This window comes from Haplochromis burtoni, unplaced genomic scaffold (assembly GCF_018398535.1).
Source record: "Haplochromis burtoni strain Fernald_Lab_line unplaced genomic scaffold, NCSU_Asbu1 Contig_80, whole genome shotgun sequence".
In the NCBI taxonomy this organism is placed as follows: domain Eukaryota; kingdom Metazoa; phylum Chordata; class Actinopteri; order Cichliformes; family Cichlidae; genus Haplochromis; species Haplochromis burtoni.
In genome coordinates this window covers 459,410-479,547 of record NW_024582441.1, presented here as the reverse complement: position 1 = coordinate 479,547, position 20,138 = coordinate 459,410, and the positions used below count along the sequence as shown (strand labels likewise).

The window sequence follows — 20,138 nt, the reverse complement described above, 5'->3', positions numbered from 1 at the left end:
CTGTTATGCAAGGTACAAGGGTCTGATTCATATACACAAACACACACAGAGCAGATTTAAAGTAGCAGCATCGCTTTATTGGTACAGCTCTTTACAGTGGGACACAATGGTAGGACATGGGTCTCTTTACAGAGCGCTGAAGAAAGCAAGGAGGCCGGTGTCAGGAGACGGATGCGCCAGAAGCTTCTGAATCTGTCAACACAGTTTACGACGTGGGTTAGTCATGTAATCGTATAAATTTTGGCATGTTCACACGCGCAAAAACAGGTGTCTGATTTCTGCACCCTTTACAACAAAAGGTCAGTAGGGATAAGTCGCAAATTATTACCACTCACAACAGCTTATTGTGTGTGTGTTTGTGTGTGTGAGAGAGTGGGGGAGAGCGTGCATGGGCCATTTCTGTTGCACCTGGTTTTTGTTTGTGTTTTTGTCTGTTTTGTGTGACTTTAATGTTTAGCTCTGTTTGAATTTTCCCTTTTTTTTAAATTTTTATTCAGCCCCTGAATGCCAAAACATTATCTTATGCATGTCTGAGCATAGACATCATCAAACATTTAAACTGACATGCTGCATCACTGCAAGAAAAGAATAAAGTAATTTTGAATTTGATGATAGCAAACTGTCGCCAAAAAGCTGGGATGAGGGAAAACAAAGGGTTGGAATTAAAACAGCTGGAGGAACATTTTGCAACTAATTAGGTTTACTGGCAACAGATTGAAGTGTATTTCTTTTTTCTCACCAAAGAAAAGGATTAAAAAAAAACATTAAAGGAATTTGTGTTAATATTGTAGTTATTGTGTAATTACTTTAATAATGATGATATAAACACAGAAATGTGTATTTTGCTCATTTTTTTGTTTGGTTTTCTTTAGGGGGTTAAGCCTGTTCAGTGTCTGTTTTGTACATTGACCACCAACTGTTTATGGAATCTAATATGTGTTGACTGAATAAACTAAGCTAAACAATACTGAGTCAGGAGGGCGACAGGAAGCATCTGTAGCAGGTACCTCCTTGAAGTTGGGGTGTTTGGCATCTTGAACCAGCTGCAGCAGAACAGCCTCTGTGGTGGTGAGGTATGCTCCGCTCTGTTTCAGTCGTGACAGAGCAAACAAACGATCCGTTTGGCTGAGGAGGGAAGTGAAAACGTTGTAGTAAAGTGCACATGTAACTTCCCCAAGGCACACTCATTCCGTGTGTGTGACATCTCTTACTGCAATGAAAAAATACTGTTCAAATACACCGATACCTTCTGGATGACACGGCGTCAGCTACAATATGAACCTCTATCCCCTTCTCGAGCAGATCAAAAGCTGTGCACTGAGCAAAAGACAAGGAGGAAAGTTTTCTATTTGTCAACTAAAACTGCAAACTCAGTCAAACACAGTTACAAAATTACATATTTATGTTACTTAATGACAGTGTAATAAATTAATAATCACCTAACATTACCTCCACCACTCTGTTTTTGTGATTAAAACTTAACACTTAGCCCTTACATGTCGAGGAGCGTGTCAGGCTACATTTCACTGTGTGTTATACTTGTATAACTATGCATGTGACAAATAAAGAACCTTGAACCTTGAACCTTAGCCCACATTATGAAGATACAATATACAGTTAATGCATGCATCCAAGTGCACCTTAAATTATTATATTTGTCATATCTGCGGGTCACAGATAAACTGCTTGTTGCTTCTTTTGTGGAACAACTGATAAGACACATACTGATGTGACATGCATTGTTTGTGCATGTTAGAGAATCCAGTTGAAGACTAACGTCTCCATATAATTGTCTCCTGATAACTACAACTATGCTTCGCATATAAAATATACATTTGAAAAATATGAAGTCAATGGAAAGATTTTGTCTCGTTTTAACGGCGCAGATGCTGAATCCCATTTGTGTCTTACAGCGATACAGGCGTGAGCCTCTATTCCACACAGTATGGCTTGTTTGGGGTTCCCCAGGGCCTCCAGCTCCTTCTGCACCTCCTCTATCATCATGGTGAATGAAGTTTTAGCATGGGCCTTTAGGTCCTCAGCTCCCAGCTCTGGTACTGTGGGCCCAAGACCTTTAGGATATTGCTCTGTCAAAATGGGGGGGATGCCCAGGATACGACTGGCCTGTCAGAGAAGAGGAGAAACCTGGCAAATCTGATTCAGACTCTCCAAATTATTCATCCTCGACAACTGTGCTGATGAGGAGAACCAACCTGGAGCAGTCTGGCTGCATTGCTGACAATGTTGGTGAACTGGAAGATGTTGGGTCTGAACTTCTCCTGCATATCGCACAGGAAAAGCACTGCATCCTTGGTGGAGAGCCTGCCAATGTTTGCCACTACAAGAGCAAGGTCACAGAAGGCATTCAGGTAGATTTAATACCATCTTGTACTATCATCAGAGAGATTTGAAGTAAAATTTATAAAGGTGAAATTTTATAAGTTTTATAGCTTACAACTGTAGCACAGCTGCTTGTTGCAGTCTTTAACCATTATTTGGACAATCGTAGACTCTAGCTAACCTGTCAGCATGAGTCTAAAATGGCGCGTTTTCTTCCTTGTAGGACATTATTTCCTTCTTTGATATTGCACTGTTTTGATAACAAAGGCACCAGTGACAACTCAAAAACAGCTAGACTCAAAGGAATTTGCTAAGATCATGGCTCGTTTTAGCGAATTAAAGCATAAGAAATGTCACTTACTCTTGTTGCTTTAATAGTCCAGAGGTGAGGTAGAGAGTAGTGGGTAACAGGCTGAAGGGGACTGCAGAAACTTTAACTGTCAGGTTAAAGTATTATTTCCCATGTGACGTCGCCTGTGTAAACCAAATAAAATATTTATATGTCTTACTTGTAATAGAAAAAAGAACTACCGAATTTAATATTGCAGACAAAATTGCGTATATGTAATCATATTAACTAATAATAAATAAACAAGTATATTTGTTATTAAAGAGTTAATATATTAGCATCTATAGTCGGATGTAAAAAATAAAAACGAACCTAGCACGAAGCTAAGAAGACCACGGAGTTCAACTTCGGCTTCAGCCTTTCTTTGACAGGCGCTGCCTTCCTGGGAGCGATTATTGACCAATAGTATTGCGAGCTGTAGAGATTGACGCTTCTTTTGCGCCAATAGCCGCCGCTGCTGAGCAAACGTTGAGGTGGTTGGAAACCATAAAGTAACCCGGAGTGGTGAACCAAAGATGTCTGACACTGCAGAGTCCCCAACAGAGACGCAGAAAGAAGAAACACAGCCGCCGTCAGACGACTCGACGACAAATGACGAGAAGAAGAAAAGTAAGAGAGCGGAAAATAACTTCTCAGTTACGGGAAAACAATTGTGTTTCTGATGACTGTTGCTAATGCTAAAGAAAACACATCCGGATGTGTGACGTACAATATGATTGACAGTGAAAGTCGGCCACTAGGGTGGAAGCATGTTCTCTCTTCAGCCAATAAGCGCGTCGTTTTCTAGCAAGTGGTACTGCCGGTTTGGGGAACAGCTGAAGCTAATGCTAATAAACATTACATGTATTTTGTATTCTTATATGTTACATAGTTCACAGAAAGTCTCTGTTTTGCCATATTTGATCAAATATACTAACCAGTCGTCTCAATAGCAACATATTCTGCGTGCAAATGCAACAAGGATCTTAAGGAGCTACACTTGGCTCAAATCTCTTAAAATGTCACAAAATCCATGGAGCTGAAAATCTGGGATATGTTAAGAAGAGAACATAAACTAGAATATATAAAACTTGCATGGTGTGCCTACGACTGTGAGTTTAAACCTAATAAAATAGTTTATAGAGTCGAATCCTGGACTGCAAAAGGAATAACAACAGCTACTACTGATCTTCTGATCTACACAAAAGGGAAATTAAAAGGCTTTGAAAGATTGATATCACTTTATAATATGACCTCTAAAAACATAACTTTTTCTGTTGGCTCCCGATGTGCGATTACTTTGAACATACCACTAAAAATAGAACATTCCATCTCAATTCATAATTTCTTTTTACATTTGCTGCTCAACTGTCTCCATTTGCCTAAAAATGTTAAGCTCCAAAGTTTTCATATATATACAAACCACTGCTGTTAAAATATTAGCTTCATAAATCAAATACTTTTAAAGATATATTTGTTTTAATAAATTGTCCATCAATCCACTCCCAGGATACTCACTAAGGCGATGTTTGAACATCGAAAAACTATAAAAGATAAGCCAGATGTTTTCACTGGCCTCTCTTGCCATAAAAGTCAGTCAATATCTGTAGTTTGGGACTGATCTAAAAAGATCTGAATATTTCCTTGTTCTGCAAAAAACAATTCAAGCAGTTCAAAGTTCCATACCAAGAACATACTAATGAAAGTAATAATAATAGGTAATAAGAGACAAACAGCAACTATTTTTGAATGATATATAGCTAATGCAAAATAAAATGACTATAATACTTTTTAACATGAACTTCTTAGTCACAAAAGGGAAGAAAACGCTACTTTCCTTCAACCTTCCTGCTGGATTTACCAGAAATATGAGTAGACAGTCTAATGAACAAAATTTGGAGTTTGCAGATGTTATATCAATTATAACTACGGAAATAACATTAAATATATGCATATTTTTCATTTTTGAGACCTACTGCACTGGAAACATTCAAGAGTAAAGAAAATAAGAAAAGTAAAGATATTAACCTGCGTAGTTTTGCAGGACTAATTTGCACAAATACCACAACAGAAATTTAAATTAAAATGAGGTAAAGAGACAGCTTAGTCTGTATGTAGCCAGACATCTAATTTCAATTTTGCAATACCCTGCCTAAAATTTAATGAAACAAATGAATGAGGTCATAGTAACTTATAACTAGATTTTAGTAATTGAATTAGATCTGGGTGTTGAATGTTGTTTATATTACTATTAGAGGTTATGTTTAAGCTTAGGCGCTGTTAGGGGTTTTTTTTTTTGGGGGGGGGGTTCTGCCCTTCAGAAAAGCTGATGTGAAAGGACACGAAGACAAGAAGTTAAAGGCGGTTATTATGCACATTCCACATTAAACACATCACAAAAAACAACAACACCTAGAGCAATATGAAATTAAAATTTCCACAGGGGAGTGTTTGATATTTCACCAAAACACTATTGGGGGAAAATAATACAGTAACATTTTTGAACTCTGTGCAGCACTGGCTTAGTTGCATAGGTAGATGTTTACTTGGGATGAGGGTTTGCCTTTACATTGTTTTTGTTTTTCCACCATGGTATAATGTAGTGTCTATGCATCAGTGACTGCACCTTCCCAGAAATTCCACTGTAAATTCAAGTTGAGATTTGCCTGTGCCAGTCGGCGTTGCAACAATGTTGAATAACTTTCAGTTTTGTTTTCTTCATTTTTATAGTCGATGTGCTGTTGAAGGCAGTGGGAGACACTCCTATAATGAAAACAAAGAAGTGGGCAGTGGACAGGGGGAGAACAGTACAGTCTCTTTCACAATTCATATCTCGCTTCCTCAAGCTTGATGCCAATGAACAACTAGTAAGCATGACATTTTTTTTCTACCAGCTTGTTAATTTTTGAAGTCTTATAATGGACATGATTTAAAAACCAATTATGAAAACTAAATCTTTTTTTTCTTTTCCCAGTTCATCTATGTTAACCAGTCTTTTGCCCCCTCACCGGATCAAGAAGTAGGGGTCCTCTTTGATGTGAGTGTAGTTTTAAATGGGGCAGCACACACAGACATACAGTTTATCAACAACATTATGTTCCCTGTTGTTTTATTAATTTAATAGCGCACAGTCTGGAGTTACAGACCGAGTTGGTCTTCACTGAAATATTACATCAGTAGCACTAGTGTTAGGCAAGTATTTAACTGGGTCCAAACTTCTTTGGACACTTCTTTTTGCCTGTGTACATCAGCTCAATTAATTTTTAACTCAAACCATCAAAATGTGACTAAAGTGCAGACTTTCAGCTTTAACTCAAGAGTTTTTTTTTCTTTTTGTTTTTGTTGTTTTTTTTAATACAGAATCCATTTTCAGAGGCGCAAAATTAATTGGACAAATGAACATCATTTTAAATATAAGTGTTGTTCTTAGTAATTGAAAGAAAATCCTTTGTAGTCAGAGACTGCCTGAGCTCTAGAACCCAGAGACCTCACTAAATGCTGCGTTTCCTCTCTTAAGCGTTTTGACCTTTACTGCAGCCAGTTGCTGCTTCATTGTGGTTCTCTCCACAACCAATAACTGAAAATCTGCTCTATCAGGTTGACATGAGGCCACTGACATGGCTATTGAAGTATATCTAATTTCTTGGCCGTGAGAAACTCTTGAGTCGCTTTTGCAGTACGTTTTGAGTCATTATCCATTTGGACTGTGAAGTGCTGTCTGCACAGTTTTGAAGCATTTAGCTGACTCTGAGCAGAGAGTGTAACCCTGCACACTTCACAATTTGTCCTGCTCCTTCTACCAGCAGTGACATCATCAGTAAACACCAGTGCCCAGCTTCCACTGGCATTTCCTCCACCAGATAATGTCATATGCTTCGTGAGCTGTTCTTTCCTTCTCCATACTTTTCTCTTCCCATTGTTCTAATACAAATGAATGTAATCAGACCTTCTTGTTCTTGAGGGGTTTACATGTTATTGTAAAGCCTCTATATTTCTATTCATGAAACGGTCTCTTGCTTGTGGACCTGAACAATGCTACTGCTTTATCCACTTGAGTTGTTGTCTGTGTTTTTTCAGGCCATTTGGTGTTGCCTGACCAGATTCCTCCCTTTTTAAGAATGAGCCAGATTGTTAACTTAACCACTCCTAAAAAAGTTTGCTGTCTCTCTGATGGCATTACTTTGTTTTTCCAGCCTAATGAAGGTTCCTTTACTTGCATGAAACTACTGTTTGGACATCTTATCGAGAGTTCCAGTTAAAGCTGCCAAATGCATGTTCAACACTTGGAAATAACTCCAGATCTTTTATCTACTTAATTTGTTGTTAAATAACAAGGGAACCTGCTTCACCTGGTGACTACTCTGGAAGTCTTTGTATAAAAATCATTGTGGTTCCTAGGCAGTTAATGAAAACTTCTGTTGAACCCCTTAAACTAATGCTGGACATCTGCACTTCAATCACATCTTGTTTTCTTGATTTAAAATCCACTGTGGTGGAGTATAGATGCAAAATTAACAGAGGGGAGAAAACGGTCAATGTCCAAAAACGTATGAAACTTCTAGACCTAACTGTTTCTGCAGGTTCAGCCTGTGTGACTGGACAGGTCATGCAGAGCTTCTACCAGCAGAGGGTGCAATAAGAGACAAGCCTTCTGTGACATAATCTTAAATCCTGGAGCACTGGTAAATGTCTTAACAAGTAACAGTAAAAACGTCAAAGTCTAGATCAGTGGTTGGCTGATCACCTCTCTGCTCTCACTGCTAGATCAATATCTAGTTAAAAGGTCCTTTCTGATGTCACAACAGCAGTTAACACTGATTTTAGACTTTGTTGACAGCTCACTCCTGTGTTTGACAGTTTAACTTCAACGTTTGTATTCCCGTCTTTTTGTCTTTCAGTGTTTTGGAAGTGATGGCAAGCTGATTCTACATTATTGTAAATCTCAAGCCTGGGGTTAGCTGCTTTCTACAACTACATTTTCCCTCCTATCCCCATCCTTAACTTCAAAACACGACAACATAGTGTTGTCTTTCCCCTTTGCTGTTTGCTGTCTTACAGGTTTTTTTGTAAATACACTGTAAATAAATTATTGTGTATATCATAAAAGTCTTGACACTGTTCTTGTTTTTTGTTCTGTTGCTAATCTGGGGAAATGTATATAAGGTATTATAATGTTAATAAAAATAATAAAATAGAGCTGTAATGCAGTGGAACTTAAACTGCTGCTTAAAGTTTAGGGAGGGTTAGTGAAGGCCACCGCTGAAAAGGGACAGACACGGGAAGAGAGGGGGCACTATAGTAACAGATGGACTAAGAGGGATTACATGATTCAGGGTGGGTTTGTGTCATAAATTACCAAGAAAGACAGTAAAGGGAGTAGAGTGGCTTGGAGACAGACATGCAGTCACTCCATTGGTTCGCATCTCCATCGGAGGAGGATTACACGGGGCTTGCAGCCGGAGAGGTAAGGGCCACTGATGCTCACACTGGAGGAGGAAAGCTGATGCACAGAGAAAAGAGGAAGAGAGTAGCAACAGAGAGGGTATTCAAGATGGAGCAGCTGAACTAAAGTTATGAACGAGCTTTTTGATTAAGGGCTTATGAAGAAGGCAGAGAAAAACCACAATGTAAGTTCACTGCAAGGCAGTGAAATATGTTTTATGATGGACATGAAAGACTACAGAGGGCGAGAACAAAGTCTGGTAGGTATTTTACTTATTTAAAAATAATTTGTTCTGAAGTCATTTGTGGATTCTTCATCAGCAATCGCAAAAACATAATTTCTTTAATATTTACACATAGCAAAAAAACGTCGTTATTACACTGATGTACAATTAAATTTGTCATTTGTGAACGAAAACTGAACGAGTTATTTTGGATGGACGTCTGCAAAAATTGAGCAAACTGGAAAATGATGCATCAGCTAGTTACTGACGTGTAAAGGCTGAAAATATTTATTGTCTTAGCAACAGTCGACATGGTAAGGTTTATGCTAAGAGTAACCATTTCAAACATAATCTTATAAATATCAATACTTGGTCACTGGCTGCTGTTAAACCATCAGTAATATGCAGAGGTAGACTTTCACACAGATTATCAAGGTGCTTTGTGGGGTAATTGTTTCAGTGCTGAATGAATTAAACTGGCATCTCTGTGATGGTGTGACGCACTGAGCGGTAATATAAACAAACAGTGCTTAAAAGATGTGCAGTTCTGAAAGGACATAATGTACACGCAATGCAAGTATTTAGGAAAGCCTTATCTCTGCTGAGCATTGGCTTTAACTGCCTCAGTAACACTCCAATGGTCATTAAGCGTATTATCATACTGATGGAGTTTTATTTCCAGCAGTACAGATGACAGAAACCATGCTAAGGGATGAGTGATGTGCTACATTCACCTGATTTAATCTGTGTTATGTTTCAGGGGCTGTGAGCTGACAGGGGGACATTGCATGAGAGAAAGATTGGCAGCAGACATGGTCAAAGTGTACTTCACACTAAAACACACCTAACAAAAACAGATTAAAGCAGATTTCCAGGGATTACGTGTAAAATTTCATTTAGATCTCTGGCTTATCTATAATTTCATCAAAAAAGCAATCTAGTGTTTTGCTCCCCTGCATCGTGCCTTCCACTTAAGGCCCACAGTTTATAATGAGCGGCAGGCTCGGGCTTGAGTGCGTTAATCAGGAAGCACAGAGATGTTAGCCGGGGTCACAGGAAAGTACACATTACTCAGCCTTTCACAACCCCCCTTTAAACAGCTGGAGGACTTATGTGACTTCAGGCAGTGATTGACAGTGTAAAGCTAGATTTCATTATATGGCCAATTTCCTTTTGCCCTCTGTTTTCTTTTTTATGCTCACTTGCTCTCAATTTCATTTAACTTTTTTTGCAAAATAATAAGTTCAGGAATCTATTTTGATGTCCTCTTTAGACATACAAGTTTTATTAATAAATTCTAGTATTTGTAGATGCTTTTTTGATACAGCTGAATTGATCTAATACAGGAAAAAAGGGCTTCGAGTGTTGATTTCAGAGGACGCATGTCTGTATCTGTTCCCGCAGGAATCAATCGCTCCTCATACTGAAGAAGTCTGGGCAACAAAGAGTAATATCCTGGAATCCCTCGGTTCTCTCCCACTGTGCCCAAATCATCCACCTAAATCTCCTCTTGTTCATTTTTTTGTTCCTTCTGTCCCTCTTTCCCACGTGTATCAAAATCAGAGCATCTTGTCGTGCTCCCTGCTCTCTCTCTTTCTTTATCTTCCTTTCTATTAATCCCACTGACTTTACAATATCGTTCCCCATCTGTTTTCTTATCTTCTTTCTTTACTGTTACATCACGTTTTTATTTGTTTTCTTTTTAAACCTGGCCGCCCATAACCTCTTAAAACCCCCACAAAGCATCTGTCCCACCCTCTCAGCTCCATCTGTGGCTGTTTTCATACCTTCTGTCCTGCTATTCGCGTGTGCCTTGTCCCGTTCTGTCCCCTGTTTGTCTTACTTTGACCTTCCTCTCTCTATATCTGACCCCACCCGTACCTCCATCTTCTCCCGCGTGGCCATGCTGGAACGCATGTCCCGTCGCTCTCGCTCCCTGCTCTCCCTCACCTTGACCTCTTTGGCTCTGGCCCTCTCTATCCTGGCTCTCTGCACCTCCTACTGGTGTGAGGGCACTCACAAGGTGGTCAAGCCCCTCTGCCTGTCGCCTGTCAAAATGAAGAACTGTGGTCAAAACAACAGTGAGCCTTACACCACAGGTAGGAAACTCAACATATCCAAAGGAGTTCTGTATTTATTTACTGTTAATGTATTGTACATACACTTACAGTGTCATCGTCAAAAAGAGTTTACTCCCTTCCCGATTTCTTAGTTGTTTGGATATTTGTTAAACTTAAATATCTCAGATCAGACAAACTTTAATATATTATACAAAGATAACCAGAGTAAACACAATGCCGTTTTCAGATGCTAATTTCACTTGTTAAAAGCTATCAAAACCTGAATCAAGAGATCATTTAAATAGCTCCTGTCAATAAAGTGAAGAAGGCTAAAAGATCTCAAAAGCCAACACATTGACATCTATCAGTCTAGAAAGGGTTACAAAGCAATTTCTAAGGCTTTGGAGTGCCAGTGAACTACAGTGAGATCATTATCCACAAATGGAGAACACTTGGAACAGTGGTGAAACTTCCCAGGAGTGGCCAGCTTACTAAAATTACTCCAAGAGCACATCAGCGACTCATTGTAGAGGTCACAAAAGAACCTAGAACGACATCTAAAGAACTGCAGGCCTCACGTCTCTCAGTTAAGGTCAGTGTTAGTTCCAAGTTCCACGGAGAAAACCTCCTGCTGACCAAAAAAACACAAGGGCTCATCTCTCATTCAGCAAAGAAAAACTTTAGATGAGCCCCGAGACCTTAGGGATAATATGATGTGAACTAATGAGACAATGCTGGGATTTTTTTGAAGGTTTGAATCCTGTTACATGTGGAGTAAAACTAACACAGCATTTCATAAATAGAACATCACACCAACAGTCAGACGTGGTGGTGGTAGTGTGATGGTCTGGGATTGCTTTGCTGCTTCAGGACCTGGACGGTTTGGTGTAACTGATGGGACAATAAATTCTGCTCTTTATTAGAAAGTCCTAAAGGAGAATGTCCGGCCATCAGTTTGAATTTTTGCTTATGCAGCAGGACAATAAAACATATCAGTAATGGCTCCAAAAACCCCAAAACAAAATAAAAGTTTTGAAGTGGCCTAGTCAAAGTTCAAAATTCAATCGTGGCAAATGATGATTGCAGTTTTCGTTGCCAAGGGTTACACAACTAGTTATTTGATTTAGGGCACAATTACTTTTTCCACATAAGGGCAGGTAGGTTTGGATAACTTTTTCCCTTTAATAAATTAAATCATCAATTAAAAACTGTATCTTTTTTTTTTTTGCTCAGGTTATCTTAGTCTAATGTTATTATTTGTTCGATGAAACATGTAAGTGTGACCAAAATGCAAAAAAAGAAAAGAAAAAAGAAATCAGTAGGGGACAAATATTTTTTCATCGCATTGTATGTTTGGATTGCTTTTTGGTAACCTTTAACCTTTTATTGTGTACCTGTTTATTAAGACTTATGCTTTTATGATCTGTGAGTCATCATATTTTATAGTATAGTTTTGAAATAGCATCACTAAATCTTTAGGGCGTCAGCAGAAATTCAGTGTCAAAGTGCATCGTCCTTTGACCTTTAGACATTCCATGAAATGTGGAACCATGTGGAAATGCTTATGCTTCATAGTAGTGTTCAGGAGTATTTAAGAACATCAGGTTTTGACTTGGACTAAAAGAAAAAGCAAACAATCAAATCGGAGTCGACTTCTGTGCTGCACAGAAGTTGGGAAAATACACTGGTGACTAATCCAGAGTCTGCTGCATCATGTTCACAGACATGTCACAATTTGCTTGTAACAGCAAAAATTCTTGGATTCATTCTTGTGTAAACAGTTGTAATATTATCTTGGCATTTAGCCACTTGAAGAGTCTGGGATGATTTGAAAGTCTTAACTGTAAGTAGAAAGGTACAGCCAATCATAGCCACAGCCTTATGACACACCTTCAAAAGCAAACATGCTGTCTTTCATTGCGTTTTATTGCAGTAGGTCGTATAATCGCCAACGCAATACAATAAAATAGGATTTAATTAGGGATTTCTATCATTTATAGACAATAGATAAGATTTGATTTGATTAGACAGATTTGTCAAAATAATTTTAATTTTTTCTGGAGCTTCTCTCTGGTTCTCAGTGTTCAGGAACGCTTCATGTAAAGCAGATGGAGGCAGCTTTGCTTGAAGCAAACTCCATCTGCTTCATCTGAAGTAAACTCCATCTGGGGGAAGTTTGCTGAAAAGAAAGCTCTGCTGAAAGGAAAAAAGCTCAACAGGCGGAGTCTTAGGTAACACTGTTATGTGAAACCACGTTTTTAAAGTTTAAGATTGAACCTTCATGCCTAGGTGCTTTTTGAGGCTATGCTTCTATCCTAAGTTAAACAGTATCTAGAGAATTCAAATCTGCTCCTCAGGCACACTGAGATTGTTTGCGGTGCTGGATCGGCTTACACAATAAAGTGGATGAGGCTTTCTGACACTGAACTGTTAGAAAGCAATTGTCCTTACTTTTAATCTCCTTTCCCCCCAATACCTTTGTTCCACAGTGTACTCAGTTATGGCTTAGTATTAATCTGTGGGGTGTGAGGTTACTTCTAAAGGTTTAGTTGTTGACAGCTCTTATTGCATATAACAATCATCTTTGACACTACACGTGCTTTGTGAACTCACACAGAAATATTTCATTTTTACTATGTACAGTGCGTCCATTTAACTCCCTTATGCTTCTAAACCTCAGGACTTGTTTGGCACATCATAGTGAACACTGACAAGACTGCATGTACACAGAGGCTTGCTGATTTTGAGGCACTGGTATAATTAGCAGACTTGCAGGACTTTTGTGTTTACCCCTAACCATTCTCTTTTTAACGACACATACTTTTACATGCTTACCCCTCAATTTGATACCCGCTATTCTGCTGTCTAACTCCCTCGTCATTTATATGTTCTCACTGCCTTTTCTTGCATTGTGTGTTTGACAGTCAGTGGATCCGCTGTTAATACTCACGCCTCACCAACAACATTTCCTGAATTTGTTAAATGTTTGCATCATATGGTGAGAAACTACATGGAGACAGAACGTACCCCTAGTGAAGGCTGGATTATACTCTGACCACATTAAGAATGAGCAGGTGCAGAACCGAACCTTAAATTTGCTTTTTTCCACTGTCACCCTCTCAGAGAGTCCCACTCAGAACCCATACAACCGCACGCTATCTCCAGCCAGGAGAGAGGAGCTGGCTAAGATCAGACAAAGGCAGCTGGCCAACGCTGTCCACTACATATGGGAGACGGGCGAAGACAAGTTTGCTTTTAGATACTTCCACACGGGCTTCTGGGAAAGCTGTGAAAAACACAGTGATGGTAAGAGGCACACCTGTGCAGTTCATTTTTTTGGTTGCCGTTTGGTTTCAACTTGGATTGTTAATCAAAGCTGATGTTTTTCACTTTCAACTACAAAACTTTATCCTTAAATCATGACATTTTGTTGGCAGGGGAGAAGTGTCGCAGCTTTATAGACTTAACTCCAGGAGAAACTCAAGGTGAGCTGTGAACTGCTTAACAGTTTCCTGCTTTAATATTGCCATGTCGCCATTTGATTAAAAGTTAGCTTGTGACAGTGTGCTCACACTGTTGTTGACATGTTGCAGGTGTGCTCTGGCTGTCAGTTGTTTCTGAGTTTACATACATCGGTCTGCTGGGAATGGGGTTCTTACTCATGTGGCTGGAAGTCTTGTGTTCCCATAAAGAGATGCACTCACTAAAAATCAATGCCTATGCAGCTATCTGCACTGTGTTATCAGGTCAGACTCAGTCTAATGCTCACTTTTACATTATTTTGTAACCCGCCTGTGCATATTCAGATATATCTATTTTATTGCATGTTCCTCTGATCTTTCCGGTTTATGTTGGATTAAGTTTGTCTGTTTCACCTCCTGTGTAGGTCTTCTTGGGATGGTGGCACATATGATGTTCACCACAGTGTTTCAGATGACAGTAATTGTGGGCCCCAAGGACTGGAGGCCTCAATCCTGGGACTACGGCTGGTCATTTGCGTAGGTGCCAGATATGATTTAAGCTTTCGTCGGGACTTAATGTTTCACTACAAGCTTGATATTTCTCATCTCCTAACTATGTTAAATTCCCTGCTCCTAGTCTCGCCTGGGTGTCCTTCAGCTGCTGCATGGGAGCTGCTGTCGTCACGCTCAACTCATACACAAAGACCATCATCGAGCTTCGCCGCAGACAGAGACTACGTTTAGAGGAAGCCAGAGCCACCACTCACGCTCCATCCTATGACGAGGTGGTCCCAGGGGGAGGGCTCTACTCTGTCAGTGGCCTATTGCAATGTCCAGATGGGATGATTGATGTGGCGTGGGCTCCAAATGGCAGCGTAGTCGGAGTGGGAAATGGGGATGTACCAACTTTGGTTTTAGTAGGAGGCTGTGGCCCTGAGGGGTGTGAGGACTGTGAGAGAGAGATGGATGAGATGGGGGAAGCCATGGACCGAGTTGATTCACCTTGTTAGGGAATCAGTAACACGTATCAACTGAAAGGGCTGAAAATCTGAAAAGGAAAGACACTTTAACTAAGGTGGAGAAGGTCAATGTAAGCAGACACATCCTTTCTTTCTCGTCGTCCACTTTGACTCTCTGTGAACATGGGATGTACTGATTGGGCTCAAGGTCCAAAGAAATCCACACATATCAAAACGCTAAGCCTACAACGTATGTATCTGTGTATGTATCTCGTTCACATGCAAGCCTGCATTTTTCTGGGTATTTCTCAGTGCCTCATAGTAGGAAAGAAATGTATGACTTTGTTTGCAAATGCAAAGAAATGCTTCCTCTATTCTATTGTTTATATATTAACTTGAAAAGCATCATCTTAGCGATCAGTTCGTTTCAGAGGACGATGCGTGTATTCCTGAAAGAACAGCACGTTCTATAGAGAAACATGCTGCTCATAAACATGTTTCCTTTTTTAAACTTCTTTGGTCAGAAACTTTTGAGAGACAAAATTTTTTAATGCAATTCATGTATAACAGAAGCTACCACAAGCACAGCCTCTCTGGAGATGCACAGACAAACCCATAGAGATGGAAAGATTACAGAGATTTTGAAAAGTCTGCTCTCTGATGTTGAACAGAAGATTATGTGTAAACCAGTAATCCCGAGTTGGATGGAAGGGAGGAGGAATAGAGGGAGGAGAGTGAAGCAAGAGGGGAGCAGCATGTGGGGGGGTCAGGATGAAAGTTGGAAAGAATTGCCTGCACACACTAATATCTGCAACACCGAGACACCAGTTTCAGGAAAACAACGCTCTAAAAAACTGCATTTAGTTCCTGTCATATACTATGTTTGAGATAAAATTGTATAAGTACTGAGTTGTTTTTTTTTTGTTTTTTGTTTTTTTACAAAAGTCAAAAACAAGTAGTTAAATTTACCTTTAATTTTTGTAGGTTATACATTTGAGGTAATCCTGGATTTACTGTCAGGGATTAATACAACTGAAAACGTAAAACCTAAAGTGAAAATTTTATCAACTACCAGCATTTTAATATGCAGTATGTTTCTAGGTCAAAGGAGATTTAATTGTTTTCCAGGAGAGATAAGATAAATAGATTTCCAAAGCCCAGATGAATGATAAAATCTTTAATTTTTTTGTACAAGTGAGTAAATTACAATACTGGAGGACATTTCAAATTTCTAAAAAACAAGAAAAGCATAACAAGCTAATAATTAAGTATGATACTTAATGTGTATAAGTATGTGTAACACACAAATGTACAGAAACTGTAGGAATGCTTATTTACAGAGGGGCCGAGAATTTAAGGAAGAGGACGGAGAAAACATCTGATACGGAGAGAGAAAGAAGAGGGAAAAGTGGGTTTTTAAAAAAAGAAAAATAGTTTAATAAAAACAGAAAAGGGGTCCAAGAGGAGAAACGTAGGAATGAGAAGGGATTTAATGTTTTATTGGTTCGTAATGGATCAGACGCATTGCGTTCTCATTTTCGATCACTCCTGTAATGAACTCTCCTTCAGCCAGTCGATCTGTGAAGGGAGGAAAAAATAAGGAGTTAAGACGAGAAACGTATAAGTACAAAACAAGCCAGGAAAGTGAGACAACACGAGGATGGATTATTGTTATCTAAACAACATGTTCTTATCTCGTGTGCTTGGTACACAGTAGCATGTGATGTATAACTTAAGATGTTTTTGGGCCAATGATTTGTAATAAAGCTTGCGTGACACAAGTGATCCTGTAAGTGGAGACTTGCCCCCAGGTGGATTAATACTTGTATTACTGTTAAGCCAAACAGCTGATTGTAAAATGTAATCTCCCCCACAGGATGCTGGAACATCAGCTAAAGAAAGGTAGCAGAGGCTTCCATTGATATTATCTCCCTCTGAGCAGAAGCACTACCACTACACGTCCTACCATTGTCTTTCTTTTCAAAGCAGCCCCACAGCTTGTTGGCTCTCTTCTCGGGTGTGTTCTCATCATCTGGTAGTTTGCTGAGGTCCTCTTTGGGGATCAGCTTAAACAAGGCCTGAGAGGGGGTTGGGTATAAGATGGAAAGTAATGCTGCATCATTTTTCTCATCACCAGCACAGTACATAAAGCAGATGGATACTGACCAAAGAATATGTAAGCACTAGTAAAACTGAGGATGCTAACAGCCTTCTTCAGTTAATTTATTAATGTCTTGTGCATATTTGGAGTTACTGGTATTGTAGTGAAAATATGGAGGCCAGTATTTTTTTTTATAGTTTTTAAACATAGACTATTTATACAAATTGCAAAATCCTTTTATTACAAATACATAAATATTCAAACAAGCTACAGCATTTCATAGGGCAACTCTCCTGTCATCTCTCAGACAGTGGACTGAATGACTAACTGAGTGTAAACCTCCTGAGTGTGCACTTTAGGTTCAGGCCTTTAAGTTTGTGTCCCACTTAGAGAGGGAGCACTCATCTCCCACATTTAAGACACCTAGATTAACATGGATTAGTGCCAAGACTCAGGCCACAGGCCAAACACCAAGATGTCATCTCTTTTCCCTGGACTATCCCTCAATCTCGCCCCTGCTCTGATGTTATGGTCAGTAGAGTTTAGACTTCAGACTGTGATCTACGCTGACAGACATCAAGGTTGTGAAGTCATAAAAATAAAATTAAGCAGCTGGTTTCCTTAAAATAAATCACACTTGCAGTCTTTAAGGATTTGTCTAACATGTCAGAACAGTGTACTTGCGGGCTGGTTTTGAGGCATTTCCACCTTTTTCACTTATGTTTTCTAATTTAACATATTATTTATACATTACATAAGAATACTTTCTGGAAAATGGAGGCGGTGTATCCTTTTACCACACAGTAAATTTGTATTTGTCGACCTCTACCTCAGTGTTTTACAGACCGGAAAGAATCTCATCTTATAGTACGTTTTTGAACTGCTATCAGGGCTTTAAAATGCAGCTATTTTATGCAGTGTGCTGTAAACATGGTGCTTATGGACTCAAGCCAGTTGGCCAGGAATTCAATCCCATTACAATGCCAGCTGGATTCTTGGCTCATCTGTCTAAACCTCTTACAATTCCATATCATTTGTCTGAAGAGAGAATATAGAAAAGTGTAAAACCTCCATAAGTTTCATAACATTTATTATAGTACAGTCTTCAGTCCACAGTGGCAGTCTCACAAGTAAAACAGCCGTGGATTAGAATCGAGATGATGAGTATACTCTTGTTTAGGAGTGGAACTTAAGAGTAGCTCTGCTCAGGAGTAGGGCTCCCTATATTGTCTGCAGGCTAAACCTGTAATCGCCAAGATTATCAGGAGTTTTAGGCTCAAATAGACTGGCTAATAGGGCTGCCAATTAAGACTGAGACCTACATACCATGAGAAGAATAGTAAATTCTTAGTTAACAGCAACACAGCTTTAATGGATTTTGCAGAACGTGGACAAAATAAGGAGATAACCTAACAAAATAATCCATTAATAATGCTAGTTGACCTAATGTTACAGAGTTAAACCAGTTAAACATAGAAAAAAAGCAAAAACATTAGATTCAATAACAGGCATTAATGTAAGGTTTTGCGTTATGTTGCCTTATGTCAGTTAATCCAATAAATTTCATCTGACATCTCCGTTCCCTCCTCACTGAAACCACGGCTGAGAGAATAGTTTGAACTTCTGATTTACAAAGTTGTTATAGTGAAAGAAAAATAACACTTTAGGTTTTTGGGGGCTTGGGGATTAATAAAAACCAGAATAAGAAAAAAAGATCAATGTTTAAAATGAATCTCTTTCTGACGGGATATGAGTTAACATTAACTGCTTGCTGTCACACTAGAACCATTAAAGCCACTCATCCATTCATCGATGTCGCTTTTATAAACTGAACCACGCTCACCTGGCATATTTCTTTCACTTCTGCCTTGGTGATGTATCCGTTCTTGTCTACATCAAACAGGGAGAAGGCCCACTCCAGTTTTCGGGTTGTCCTCCCAGTGGAGGTCATATGTAGTGCAATGATGTACTCCTTGAAGTCTAAGGTGCCGTCATCGTTGGTGTCAAAGGAGCGAAACACATGCCTTGCGTAGCTCTTAGGATCACTGTCAGGGAAGAAGCGCGCATAGATTTCCTCAAACTCCCCTGGTGAGATGCGTCCTGATGGACACTGCTTCTGAAAGTTCTCGTACCACTGGGAGATTTCTTGCTCAGTAAATTTTGTGGTGAGCTTCAGGTCCTCCAGGATCTCCTTTGATATCGCGCTACTGGTTGCATTTCCCATTGTAGTTTCTTTTTAATATCTTTGCAATGTGTTAAACTGCTTGGCTGGGATATGCCACTTGATAGGCTTTCTTCTCTGGTGTCAAATGACTCTTCTTTTTCCAAACTATTATTGCTTACTGGCTTGATGTCTTCTCTCGATGTCAAAAACCAAGCAGAAATCTGAAATATAATTTTGAATTGTGATATAATTCACTTAACTTTAAATTAATAACAACTTGCTTGTTAAAATGTGCAAAATGTGCAGAAACCTTACCAGTGTGTTGTGTGAGCAGATGATGGCTGAGGAACCGAGTGTCTCTCTCGACAGTAAGACAGTGAAAGATATAGGCGGGCGGGGAAAGCACATCCTACACGAGTTGACTAGGTTAAGTCTGTTAATGCGGGATTTAAGGTGGATGAGCATTTGACCAAATTGCAACCCCAGATCCTAATTTTATCTATTGTCTGTTTGAAAAGTCCGGAAAGCTCTAGTGTACGTTTATACCCCTGCTAAATTACTTATGAACTCTGGCAATCAATTTGTCCCTGTTAGTCTTGTACTCACTAATTTACTAGTATACTAGTACTAAATTGCTGAATATGAACCGATTAACAGAACTTTAGTGCATCCAACTGTAAGTTACAGTTCACTCTGGGAGCCAAACGTTACTTCGGTAAACTCACCAAAAAGTGAGTAGGTGCTTTCTAGCAAACTTTGAACAAAGCTTCAGGTGGGTTTCGGAAAATTATGTCTGCTGTTTTAGTTATGACCTTCAATAGGTTTGATTGAGCACTGAAAGCCACTCCACCATCTGTCCAGGCAATTTTAACTCCCTCAGCAACCCACGTTTACGTCCAATCCCACCTGCGCCCTTAATATCCCTGTCACTGCCGACCCCGTCTGTGCACGTCCTCCTTCCTGTCCTACAGTACTGCTTTCCTTTGAGTCACTAGTTTAGGTTTATATTACCTAGCTAAACTTTGTTTTGTTTTTTTACATGTTTTTTTTGACTGTATG

At 39.3% G+C, this 20,138-nt stretch overlaps 3 protein-coding genes across 4 annotated transcripts; 1 reads left to right on the top strand and 2 right to left on the bottom strand.

The window, feature by feature from the left end:
- Positions 1-55: 55 nt before the first annotated feature.
- Positions 56-3,401, bottom strand: isoc2 (isochorismatase domain containing 2). Of its 2 annotated transcripts, XM_005925306.3 has the most exons (8): positions 3,002-3,401; positions 2,702-2,814; positions 2,456-2,590; positions 2,214-2,338; positions 1,912-2,124; positions 1,247-1,317; positions 1,008-1,125; positions 56-192 (listed from the first exon to the last, which is right to left on the bottom strand). In XM_005925306.3, exons 3-8 carry the CDS (start codon positions 2,490-2,492, stop codon positions 127-129), a joined length of 630 nt encoding a protein of 209 aa, XP_005925368.1. In that variant the 5' UTR covers positions 2,493-2,590; positions 2,702-2,814; positions 3,002-3,401; the 3' UTR covers positions 56-126. The 2 variants fall into 2 exon arrangements, with proteins under 2 accessions (XP_005925368.1, XP_005925369.1); XM_005925307.3 differs by lacking the exon at positions 2,456-2,590.
- Positions 3,402-5,711: 2,310 nt separating this feature from the next.
- On the top strand, positions 5,712-15,991 carry si:ch211-149k23.9 (germ cell-specific gene 1-like protein). The gene is made up of 8 exons (XM_005925301.3): positions 5,712-7,350; positions 7,567-8,132; positions 9,739-10,433; positions 13,518-13,700; positions 13,832-13,879; positions 13,988-14,140; positions 14,281-14,392; positions 14,493-15,991. The coding sequence occupies exons 3-8, from the start codon at positions 10,238-10,240 to the stop codon at positions 14,863-14,865; spliced, it is 1,065 nt and encodes a 354-aa protein (XP_005925363.1). The 5' UTR covers positions 5,712-7,350; positions 7,567-8,132; positions 9,739-10,237; the 3' UTR covers positions 14,866-15,991.
- On the bottom strand, positions 15,977-19,503 carry LOC102302235 (visinin). The gene is made up of 4 exons (XM_005925300.1): positions 19,395-19,503; positions 18,759-19,300; positions 16,781-16,892; positions 15,977-16,392 (listed from the first exon to the last, which is right to left on the bottom strand). The coding sequence occupies exons 2-4, from the start codon at positions 19,137-19,139 to the stop codon at positions 16,304-16,306; spliced, it is 582 nt and encodes a 193-aa protein (XP_005925362.1). The 5' UTR covers positions 19,140-19,300; positions 19,395-19,503; the 3' UTR covers positions 15,977-16,303.
- Positions 19,504-20,138: the final 635 nt, after the last annotated feature.

Excerpts from the sequence above, each read along its gene's own strand:
- isoc2 (XM_005925306.3), bottom strand. The coding sequence starts at position 2,492 with ATGGTTAAAGACTGCAACAAGCAGCTGTGCTACAGTT. Across the intron at positions 2,125-2,213 it reads ATGCAGCCAGACTGCTCCAG|GCCAGTCGTATCCTGGGCAT; the intron begins GTTGGTTCTCCT and ends CTTCTCTGACAG. Across the intron at positions 193-1,007 it reads AACACCCCAACTTCAAGGAG|ATTCAGAAGCTTCTGGCGCA; the intron begins GTACCTGCTACA and ends CTGTGTTGACAG.
- si:ch211-149k23.9 (XM_005925301.3), top strand. The coding sequence starts at position 10,238 with ATGCTGGAACGCATGTCCCGTCGCTCTCGCTCCCTGCTCTCCCTCACC. Across the intron at positions 13,880-13,987 it reads AACTCCAGGAGAAACTCAAG|GTGTGCTCTGGCTGTCAGTT; the intron begins GTGAGCTGTGAA and ends GACATGTTGCAG. Across the intron at positions 14,141-14,280 it reads TATCTGCACTGTGTTATCAG|GTCTTCTTGGGATGGTGGCA; the intron begins GTCAGACTCAGT and ends CCTCCTGTGTAG.
- LOC102302235 (XM_005925300.1), bottom strand. The coding sequence starts at position 19,139 with ATGGGAAATGCAACCAGTAGCGCGATATCAAAGGAGATCCTGGAGGAC. Across the intron at positions 16,893-18,758 it reads AAGTGAAAGAAATATGCCAG|GCCTTGTTTAAGCTGATCCC; the intron begins GTGAGCGTGGTT and ends ACCCCCTCTCAG. Across the intron at positions 16,393-16,780 it reads CTTTGAAAAGAAAGACAATG|ATCGACTGGCTGAAGGAGAG; the intron begins GTAGGACGTGTA and ends CTCCCTTCACAG.